At 41.9% G+C, this 10,773-nt stretch overlaps 1 protein-coding gene across 3 annotated transcripts; it reads right to left on the bottom strand.

Annotated features, from left to right (window-relative positions):
• Positions 1–2,170: 2,170 nt before the first annotated feature.
• LOC107513515 (cathepsin G) lies at positions 2,171–5,365 on the bottom strand. 3 transcript variants are annotated; one of them, XM_016150288.2, is made up of 6 exons: positions 5,233–5,365; positions 4,778–4,893; positions 3,881–4,022; positions 3,316–3,451; positions 2,885–3,139; positions 2,171–2,419 (listed from the first exon to the last, which is right to left on the bottom strand). In XM_016150288.2, the coding sequence occupies exons 2-6, from the start codon at positions 4,830–4,832 to the stop codon at positions 2,270–2,272; spliced, it is 738 nt and encodes a 245-aa protein (XP_016005774.2). In that variant the 5' UTR covers positions 4,833–4,893; positions 5,233–5,365; the 3' UTR covers positions 2,171–2,269. The 3 variants fall into 3 exon arrangements, with proteins under 3 accessions (XP_016005774.2, XP_016005775.2, XP_016005773.2); XM_016150289.2 differs by having other exon boundaries at positions 5,237–5,348; XM_016150287.2 differs by lacking the exon at positions 5,233–5,365 and having other exon boundaries at positions 4,778–4,992.
• Positions 5,366–10,773: the final 5,408 nt, after the last annotated feature.

Below are 10,773 nucleotides of genomic sequence, written 5' to 3'. Positions count from 1 at the left end.
TTGTGAGGTTGTGATTTGTTATTTGTAAGTCACAATTTGTTATCTCTTTCAGTGTCATGTTCACGGGAAGGACATGCTAGAATGGGACTCCTTCTGGAGTCTGTGGCATTAGCCAGATGTAGTGTCTCTTCTCTTCGACCAGAAACTTGAATGCGCAAAAGGGAAATGTAGCTCCAACGATGCGGGAGATGGGCAGAGGGGGCTGCTGCCCATTTCCTTTAGGTAACATCTACTATCTTTAGAGATCTGTTCTTTTTTTTTTTTTTTTAAATCACAGGAGATGTTTAAAAAATTACTTTTGAAATTATGGTTAAATATACATAACATAAAATTTCCTTATGAACTATTTTAAGTGTACAGTTTGGTGGCATTAAGCACATATCCATTGTTTTGCAACCATCACCAATGCTGCTTATGTTTCCACTGCATCCACCACTCTTCTCAGGACCGTGAATTTTATAGAAAGTGCAGAAGAGAATGTGTCCCATATGAACACATTCAGGAAGAGGTAGATGGAACCTCGGCTTCATCCCGGTGATGGAGAGCAGAGGATGAATTCAGGAGTCTTGTGAGAGGTGGTGGTGAGACTGTCTCTGGGATGGTCATGGAATGAATTATGTTCTGGTGGTAAGCACTGTGAGGTCTGTAGAAACCTTTCCAGTTGGGCAGCTGAGGCAGAGAGCTGCCTTGGCGGTGCGGACTGGCAAGGAAAGACATAGACATGAGATGGCTCTGCTTTGGATGTTTCCTGGGGACTGAGTCCTGAGACCGGGCGGTGCACTGGGACTCTAAGTACATGTCACAGGGAGGAAGGGCTGGATGTGGACTCATGCACCTTCTCTCCTCCCCCACCCCACCACCGAGTATTCTTTCCATTTGTGAATGCAAATGTTTGCTAATGAGACTGTAACGTTTACTAATGAGACTGTTATCTTCCAGGACATGCAAGTAGCAGATAATTCCTGTGGGCAAGTGGCAGCAAATATAGAGAGAATGAGTGAATATTGTCAAAGATGCATTTTTGATGAAAATTTTGTTGAAAATGGCTTAGACTGATTGTTAGGCAAATGACTTTCTGAAAGAAATACCCATAAAATAAAGATCTAACTTCCCAATGCATTTTTGTATATGGCCAGTTGGATTTGATATGTGTTCAGTGATTAATCCATTTAGAGTATGGAAATTGCAAAAGTTCAGATGGTAAATGTCGCACTGCAAGGAATAATTAACATTCGATGGACATAGAAGAACCTCCACGTTAAGAAGTTGTTTAAACCATGACTTTAAAATATGTGGCTTCAGTAATCTTTTATTTGAATATAACATTGATGTAGAGAGTCACGGGCTAATCTTTAGGGTAGGAGTGTTATTAATTTAGTCAATATTTCGGGTGGTGTTTTGTATAACTTTAGAGTATGCAAACAGGAAGCAGACCCTTGTCACGTTGAAAATGTGGACATTGGTCTACAGTATAGTGGGGTTTGGGTGGTATGAGGGTTTGGGAGAAGGACTCAGGTTATAAATGAACACTTGTATTGCTTCCATGTCTTGGCCGTTGTGAATAGTGCTGCTCTGAACATTGATGTTCATTAGTTAGCAGAGCTTTTCTTTCTTCTAGGACTTGTGTGGTTTAATTATTTACATTTAGCTCTCTGATCTATTTGAGAGTTATTGTGGATTATGGTGTGAAGAGCAGATCCATTTAATCCCCCCCTGCCCAACTATCCAGTTGTTTTAACACCATACATGAAACATTTGTTTCCCAGTGACTTGAGACACAACCTTTGCCACATGTGAAATTGAACCTTGTATGGCATTTCAATTCTGTCCCCTTGCTCTGCCTGTTCTATACACACCAGTGGCACATAGTTTCAGAGTGTACTTTCGTATCTGGTAGGGGAGCCTCTGGTAGGGCAGGGAGTAAAGAAGCTTGCCCTGGGGAGACATCTGTCCTCCCATCAGTCCCTGAGGCTGTGGGGGGTTGTGTGTGGGGGAGGGGGAATGGATGTCTTGGAGGAAAGAAATAGCTCATCCTGTACCTCGGGATGGCGTGTGGGGAGGTTTCAGTTGTCCTGGGGAAAAAACCTCATTTTCCTGGAGGAGGTCAGACTCGGTCCTGGATACACTTGTTGGGTGCAGAACGATGTTTCATGAACAAATGAGAAACTGGTGTTTCCCCTCTAGACAAGTACTTTTATTAAGGCTTCCTACAATCCCTTTTCAATTCCAAAGAACAAGAGTCATTCACAGGGGATCTCAGTTTGATTCCTCACATTTGGAAACGTCTCATTGTTCTATTTATCCAAGGCAGGAAGTGTGCAACTCTGGTGAAGACTGCCGGAGGAGTCCCCATAGCATCTCCATAGGAGACAATGCCTTGGGCCACATTGCTACATACCAGGGGGCCTCCGGAGTCCCCCTGTGGGTGATGAGAGAAGGAAAGACACTAAGTCATGCCTCCCTGCTCCATGCCTCCCTGCTCCATGCCTCCCATTCGTGCTGCCTAAAGGTTCAGCCTTCAGAGACTGCAGGCTGGGTGCGATTCATCAATTGCCTTTTGGGTATGAGATGAGAGGGTGGTTGTGGTGCAGAAGTCAGCTTCTGGATCTTTCCATTATTCAGCTTTTAACTTGGCTATGGTTACTGTCTCTAGCCCCACCCAATCCAGACACCTTAATCTTTCAGGGGAAAACACTGCATATGTGTGCATTGTGTTTCTGGTGCTCTTCTCATCCTTCCAGAGACTGGATTGATGGGAAGAAGCCCCCACCATACTCTGGTCAGGCCCCCAGACTGAGGACGTAGGATGTAGGCTGTTCCCACTGTCCAGTTTTACCCAGGCTCCTATGTCTGGGGCAGTGTTGGCAGATGCCTGTGGCCTTACCGAGAAAGCAGATTTCCTCTCTCTCCGGTCCCCCACACAGATCTGTGTTTGGCCAGTGTAGTTCCTGAAGCGTCTGCTGCACTCCCGATCCCTCTGCACTCTCAGGCGCACGTCACGGAGTGTGTCTGTACTTCTGTTCCGGCTAATGAGGCCCCAGCCGGCCACAGTGCACAAGGCCCCGGGACTCAGCCTGGCCTGCGTTCGAGGCAGGGCCACTGGCCTCACAAATTGATTCTGTCGGGCTCTATTTTCCAGCTGGCATAAAGAGAGCTGGCACTCAGGGACTGTCTGCGCAGCACTCAACCACACCCCCACAACCCCTTGGGACTCTGCCCCGGCTTCCTCCTCCATGGTCCCAGGGACAAAGTGAAATCCCCAAGCTGAGAGGGAGCCAGCGCAGTTGGAGAACCAGAGGGTCAGGCAAGTGATACCTGCAGTAACATGATGTCATTCAGATTGTTCTGCGAATCATATCGAGGATGGCGGATGGCTCTGCGCACAGAGATGCGCTGCTGAGTCCTTTCCTCCCTCCTGATGTTGTGGGCCCCCAGAATGACGCGTATACGGCTGCAAAAAAATGGTGGCCTAGTGGTAGGTGTGATCCTTGGGGGCTAAGGTCCACCAGCTCTGCAGGGCGGGCAGACAGCCCAGGACATCAAGACTGTAGCTGAGGGAAATGAGGGGACAGGAGGGCTCTGGCACTGAGCTCTCTGTGTTGTCTGCTCGCCAAAGCCCTGAGCCACGCATGGTGGGGGACACAGTGACCGTAAGATTTGCCTCCTCTAGAATAAGTTGAGAACAGCTTGTATTTTGAACCCCAATGCATGTTTTCTGTCTCCTCCTTTTATCCTCATTTACACTGGCCTGTTCCCTACCCCCCAAGACATACCCGATCTTTTCATACCTTCATTGCTAGAACTCTGCTTTCAGGTGTTTGTTCTCATGAATTTTATGGGCCAGTCTTACTTGTCACCTGGAAGCTCTTTAGTTGCTTACCTTCCCCAGCAGTGAGCTGCTGTCATCACAAAGTCTTCTCGTACCAGGAACCCCCCACAAACGGCTCCCTCTGATTGGATTTGAAGAAATGCCATGTAGGGGTGGGAATGGGGCCTTGCCTCTTGGCCTCCGATGATTTCCCCTGGAAGAAAGTATTTAGCACTTATCTCTGTGCTGACTGAACCAGCAATGCGGACACCAGCTTGGGGTCTGCAGAAAGGCTAGAAGATGGGGGGCTGGAGAGGTGATGCAGGGGAAAGAGGATTGGGTGGTGACACTTGCGATCTGTAGGATACCATATTATGAGCGAGGGCTCCAGGGTTCTGCAGGAAATACTTCTGACTCCCCACCCCAGACCTTGGGGTGGGGAGTCAGAGAAAGGACAACCCTTGCTCCAGGCAAGACCCGCTCAAGACTCTCACAATGTGGAGAGATCTCTGCTTTTCTGGTCTGGAGCCCTCTGGAGTGGCTTCTCCCTGAAGTTCCCTCAGGGAGTGTCCCTGATCTCTCTGAGTCCTGCTCATGGCCAGCTCATGACCAGCATGGGGCTGGATTTTACAAATCTAGATATGAGCTGATGGGACTGTTATTGCTGGATCCTTGTCTCCTAGGCTGTGACAAATGGGCTACAGAATGACTTCAGAGAGCACAGTTATAGAGCTCTCCCTATGGACAACAAGGAGCAATTCCAAGAGTTTCCTGTACACTAAGTAATTAAACTTTCATAGCAACTTTGCGGTGTAGCTATTGCTGTTATTCCTATTTTATAACCGAGAAATCTGGAACTAGGATTCCAAATATGTGCCCAATGACACAGAGTTGAGGAGTGCCCAGGCAATGTGGCTCCAGAGAATATGGGATGGGGATGAGCCTCTGAGGATGAGGATGGTCACTTACCTGCCCCAGCCCTGTGGGGTAGGAGAAAGGCCGCCAGGAGCAGGAGCAGCTGCATCTTCCTGGGAAGGCTCTGCAGTCTGTTGTTGCTGGTGATTTCTCGTGCCAGACTTTTAGCCCTAAGAGAGGAAGGAAGGCTGAGGTGGGGGCTTGGGGGTTCGCAGTCCCGTTCTCCTGCTGGTTTGATGGGTTTCATCACCCTCGGCTGCCCAGGAGGTTTGCCCACCAACTGCCAGTGACCTGGGGGAAGCGAGCGTAATCTACGCCAACACGGTCAATTCCATAGGCGCTGAGTCAGTGCTGGCAGCAGAAATGGGAACCAGGCCACAAGGAGAGGGGCTTTGGGCATGGTGTCTCAGAACCCCAAATCCCCTGGTTCAATAAGATTCCAACAAGGCAAGCAAGCCGCTAACTGCCTACTTCCTCCATCTCCTTATCCCTCGGAGATGGAAGCCTACCTGCCTTCACATTTTGGCCCCTGGCTTCTTTGCTGAGACTCTGGCTGCTCCCAAGTCCTTCTAGAAATTGTCAAGGCAGATCGAGTAGCTCTTTCTCCTGAGTGGGTGGTGGGAACTGCCAGAGAGAGAAAAAGGGGGAACAAGGCTCTGCCACTGATGATAATTTTCTTAGGTCACTTGAGCCGGGAGAAACCGTCAGTGAAAGTTGTGACACAGTTGAAGACTTCTATTTGCTTGCTTCCTACTCAAGGTGAAGGCCTTTGTGTCCCAGAAAGTTCCATGCACACAGAAAAGGCCTAGTGACTTGACTTTGTTGAGAGCTGTCAGGCCATGGCTGGAAAACGTAAGATCCTATTTCATCCAGGATATGAGAGCAATCAGCCAAAGCCCCTTTCTCTGCCCAGGGGTGGTAGCTACTAAAAAGGAGGTACATCCTTGCTGTGCTACCTGTAATATAGAGTCCAAAGGAGTGGACCCACACACTTAATGTTGAGAGTAAGGCCCGGCAGAGTACTGAAGACTAGCACAGCAGGTTGTGAGACAACTTAATCCTCCTTAGAAGCTTCTGTGGATGCTCAGAAAAACATTATAACCCAGTGTAGTTTTTGCAAAAACTGTATCGGAATTGAAGTAATACAATTCCTAAACTTTTAAGGACTGTGATAGGCCTTTAAACTTTTAAAGAACATGAAAATCTCTCCTTATATGGAAATATACACAGGTTTTCACTTATGTGCAGAAATGTAAAGAAGTTTGTACCCTTTTAATACATGCTCTATGATTGCAACCTCATGAACTGTTTTCCATACATCTGAAAAGCAGTTTATATCTAAAATGGAAAAAACAAAAAAGAGAAAATAGTATAATAGCTTTAGCAGTGCCATAACATTTGGGTATTTTTAACAGTTTGTTACTTAAAGTTTTTCAACACTTCATTTTGTTTTTAAAATCTTTGTCTAATTTAAAAACAGAAGGGAGGTATAACGTACACACCTAAAGACCTGAGTAGCAATGAGAGGAGGTGATTTCACCAATGGAACCTAGAATTTCATGCCAACCTTCTCACTTCAAGTAACCCAAACAAAGCTGTTTAGAATGTCTAAAAACCTACAAAGCCTTGAAGAACGGCCAATGCAGGAGTGATTATGACTCAAAAACTAAAGGAGTAACAAGACTTCATTAGGTAGCTCCTATTTTTCTGTGGAAATTGTCTGAACCTACCAATTTTAACCTCTGGTTGAAGACCAGATATAGTTAGGGAAGTAGAAATCAAAGACCCACCCAAGCAGGTGCAGTCAGAGCTCCTTTTCATGGGAAGCTGGGATTTGAAAAATCTATACCCTCAATGCAACAAAGAACAGTAAGGAGCTAGTCTTTGTACGTAATTCATGAAAGGTCAGAATTCCTTGGACTTTTCAAGGAACCTCCAACCTCGAATTTGCGCTAATGTGGTTATGGATGTGTCCAAAGTAGTTGACAGAATGAAATGCAAATCTAATGGAAATTCACTTTATTCAAGATCTGAATCATACCTGAAACTTACTTTAGAAGTAGAATGACCAGCATATAGTCAAATATAAACTAGATCAACAAGCAACCAAAGAAATAAGACTCACACTAAGAAACAATAGACACTAAGAACAGAGAAAGAACACTTAAATAATTGAGTTAATATTATTAGAATAATCTAATACCGATTATAAAACAATTGTGCTGACATGAAAACAAGCTTTCTAGGAGCTGCAGGGAACATGAAACCAAGAAAAAGTGACATGCCATTTGAAAAGGAATGAAATACGACCTCCAAAAGGGAACAATAATAACCAAAATTAAAGTCACAGTGGATAAAATTAATAACAGTTTAGGGAAAGATGAAAAGAGATTTTTAAATATGAAGTAGCTTAGAAAAAAGCTTTCAGGAACGAACCACAGAGAGGCATAAATATAAAAACAGAGAAAATAGTAGAATTAGAGGGATGACCACATGTTTAACTGGAGTGCTGGAAGAAAGAGAAAATAGGAAAAGAAATGATGAGATAATGGCTGAGATTTTTTTTAAAGTGCTGTAAAACATCCAATTTAGGGTTAAAAAAGATTTTAAAAAATCCAGGTTGATAAATAAAATGTAATTTATACCTAAAAGTCAATGTCAGAAGGAAAACACATCATATAAATTTATTAGTAGTAATATAGAAGTCGAATAAGGAATGAAAAATGACATATAGTGTACCTTGCTCAACGAATGCAGATTACTCACTAACAAGCATATATAGCATATTTACAAACAATTTACCAAAGATTAAGCCATAGATTAGGCGTAAATAATGTTGAAATGATTAAAAAATGTTGCAGGCCTCTGTGAATTGAAGCTGGAGATCATAACAGGAATACGAGTAGAAATTCTCTATGTTTTTAAAACTAAAGAAATAGACTGTGAAATAAATCATGAGTCAAAATCAAAACCATAATGGAAATAAAATGTAAGTTCAAAATGATTAATAACAGTGAATATAATTTATAGCAAAAGTTGTGGGGCGTATATAGGTAAAGGTAAAACTTGATTGTTTAACACTATACCTCCAATTAATTAATTTAAAGGAGAAGACAAACTTTTTAGAACATCAGATAGAATTTTATTGTAAACATAAGGGAGGAAAAATCTTTAAAGTCAGGCGTGAAAAGCACTACCTCTTTAATAATTGTCAAGGAAAAACGGATAAATTAATCTATGTAAAAATTTAGCAATTCTAATTAGTAAACACACTTAAGATAGTGAAAAATAAAGCTGTAGAGTGGGAGAAGGTATTTGTAACAACCGAGAAAGGGTTTGTTTCTGGGAGATACATGTATATATATTTCAAGATATCAATATATATGCTATCTGATTAAGTTATAGGAAAGCCAATAATTTTGAAAATCTACCTGAAATTGACAAATCTTTAGAAAAATTAACTTAATGAAACATACTCAAGAAGTTTGAATTTCCTTGTAAAGATTAAATCAAGTGATCCATCGAGGACAGCCACAGGCTCCTAACGCCTCTCTACAAAATAGTTAAAGAATGCCGAACAATTGCTTCTGGAGAGTAGATGCTACCCGCTGTTTTTATGAGACTAGCAAAACCTCAGTGACAAACCCAATGAAGACAATATGGGAAAGGAAGTTTACCGGCCAGTAGCACTTAAATATTGATGCAAACCAAACAATCCATAAGCAGGAAGATATCATATCATGACTAATTTAAGTTCATCCCAGGAAGAGGTGGCTTTTCATTTGACACTCAATTGCCGTAACATATCATATTGACTGATGAAAGAAGAAATACTGTATGATTATTTGATTGAAGCAAAGCAAAACCAAACCGAAAAGCATTTGCTAAAATATATCCTTATTCATGAACAAAATTCTTAGCAATCTGGGAATAGAAAAGAATGTCCTTAATGAGTTCAAAGGTATCCACAAAAATGCCACAGCAATCATTATACTTACTGGTGAAACGCTGAATGCCTTTTGTTTGAGAGGAAAACAATACAAAGACACCTGGATAGGTATAATCATCATTTCTCTTAACACTATGCTAGAGATTTTTGTGAGTCATTTAGGCAGGGAATAGAAGTGAAGGATTATAAGGACAAGAATTGAAGCTATGATATATATATATAGAGAATGCTAAGGAATCCACAGATAAATTATTACAGTTAATAAGCTATTTTAATAAATTTGCTAGGCACAAAGTCAACGTAGAAATATCGTTAGAAATTTGAAAAAGTTAATTATGTAATTGAAAAAAGTCACCATGATCATTATCAAATAACAAAAAAGAAATTTAAGGAGATAAATTGTATTGGAGACAATTCAGAAGACAAATATAGAGATATTCCATGTCCACGAATTTGAGAACAAAATTTTTAAAAATGTCACATCTCCCCAAAGTGCTGTATAGAGTCATTGCACCCATGAGGTATTTTACAGAACTTAATTGATTCTAAATATATGTGGAAAACAAATGTCCAGCAATAGCCATTCTCTTGAGGATTGAGAATAATATGAGACGTCTTGCTTCAGTGTGGTGTTGATGAGGGCAGGGAGACACAGACTAATGGATCAGAAATAGAGATTCCACGCCCATTCGGACACTGACACACATGTACGTAAACCCTTGATTTATGATGGAGGTTTCATGGCAGAGAGATGGGAAAAGACTAGTTTCCTTTTTTCTCCCCAATTAATGGTGCTAGGACAATAGGTGTCTTTTGATGTCCTGTGGGGACATATATATTCTATGTGGAAAAAGAAAACTTGACCTTTATCTCACACCATATCCAATGATCCAATTTTTTGGTGGATTATGGATCCAAGTGTTAATAAAGATTTGAAAATACAATGTGAGAATATCTTCATAAGAGGTAAAGATGTTAAATCCTATACATAAAAGCATTGCTCATAAAGAGCAAAATGATGAATTTGATACATTAACACTGAGAGAAAGAAAAGATGACTTGAAGAGGAGGCCAAGATGCTTGTAACACACATAAGTAACCAAGGACTTAGATTCAAATTATAGAAAGGACGTCTATAAATCACTATGAGAAAGAGAACTCAAAAGAACAATGGGCAAAAGACTGGAACCAGCCTCACTTCAAAAGAGGAACTCCAAGTGGCCAACGGACATATGCAAAGGTGTTCTTATCAGTTGCTAGAACCACCCATTTATTTCACAGCTATAGTCACCGGGTGGGTCATTTCCCCTCTCCTAGGTAGATATGCTAGAGAAACATGTGCAAATTTCCACCAGAGACATGTTGAAGGAGGTCACAGCGGCATTATTGGTGATAACCCGCAAATGGAAACACTCCGAAGGTCCATGAGCAGCAGCACGGACAATCAAGTGTGGCAAATTCGTATAATGGACTCTTACACAGCAATAAAAATGAATGACTATTGCCACATGTGGCTATACAGATGAGTCTCACAGAAATGATGCTGAGGGAAGAACCGCAAAAGAATACATGCAGTATGATTCTGTTTACATCGGTTGGAAGCTAGGAAAAATGAAACTATATTGGCTAGAAATGCATCCATAGTTGGTAAAAATGTGATGAAAGGCAAGGAACTGGTTACCACAAAAGTCACAACAGAAATGAATTCTGGGGTTGGAGAGCAGAGAGGGCACTTTGACCAGGTAGTGACATACGGGGGATTTCTGGAATGTGGCGCATGCTCTATTTCTTGACATAGATTGTAGTGCACAAATTCTAATTCTTTAACCGTACATTTATGTTTTGTGCATGTTTCGTGTCTGTATATTTGGTATTGTAATTTAAAAAAAGTCTGTCAGGTGGTGTGGGTTAGAGAGAATATTTGGCCGGAGAGGGGAATATGTGAGAGTAGATACAAACATGTATGTTTTTAATGTGTTTTAATAAAAATTGTGGTATTTACTAATAAGACCGTGAGATGTTTCACAATCTCTGAACTGGTTACATCTACTTGGACTGTTTGATTACATTTCCGTCAGTTACAGTGTTTTTCTCCTCTGGG

Source organism: Rousettus aegyptiacus, unplaced genomic scaffold (assembly GCF_014176215.1).
Source record: "Rousettus aegyptiacus isolate mRouAeg1 unplaced genomic scaffold, mRouAeg1.p scaffold_m13_p_3, whole genome shotgun sequence".
Taxonomy (NCBI): Eukaryota; Metazoa; Chordata; class Mammalia; order Chiroptera; family Pteropodidae; genus Rousettus; species Rousettus aegyptiacus.
Note: the sequence above shows the minus strand (reverse complement) of the source record. Positions and strands in the feature narration are given on the sequence as shown.

Coding starts and splice junctions, on each gene's coding strand:
- LOC107513515 (XM_016150287.2), bottom strand. CDS start 4,970: ATGAAACCCATCAAACCAGCAGGAGAACGGGACTGCGAACCCCCAAGC. Junction 3,452..3,880: donor GCAGCTCACTGCTGGGGAAG/GTAAGCAACTAA, acceptor ATTTTTTTGCAG/CCGTATACGCGTCATTCTGG. Junction 3,140..3,315: donor ATGACATCATGTTACTGCAG/GTATCACTTGCC, acceptor TCTTTATGCCAG/CTGGAAAATAGAGCCCGACA.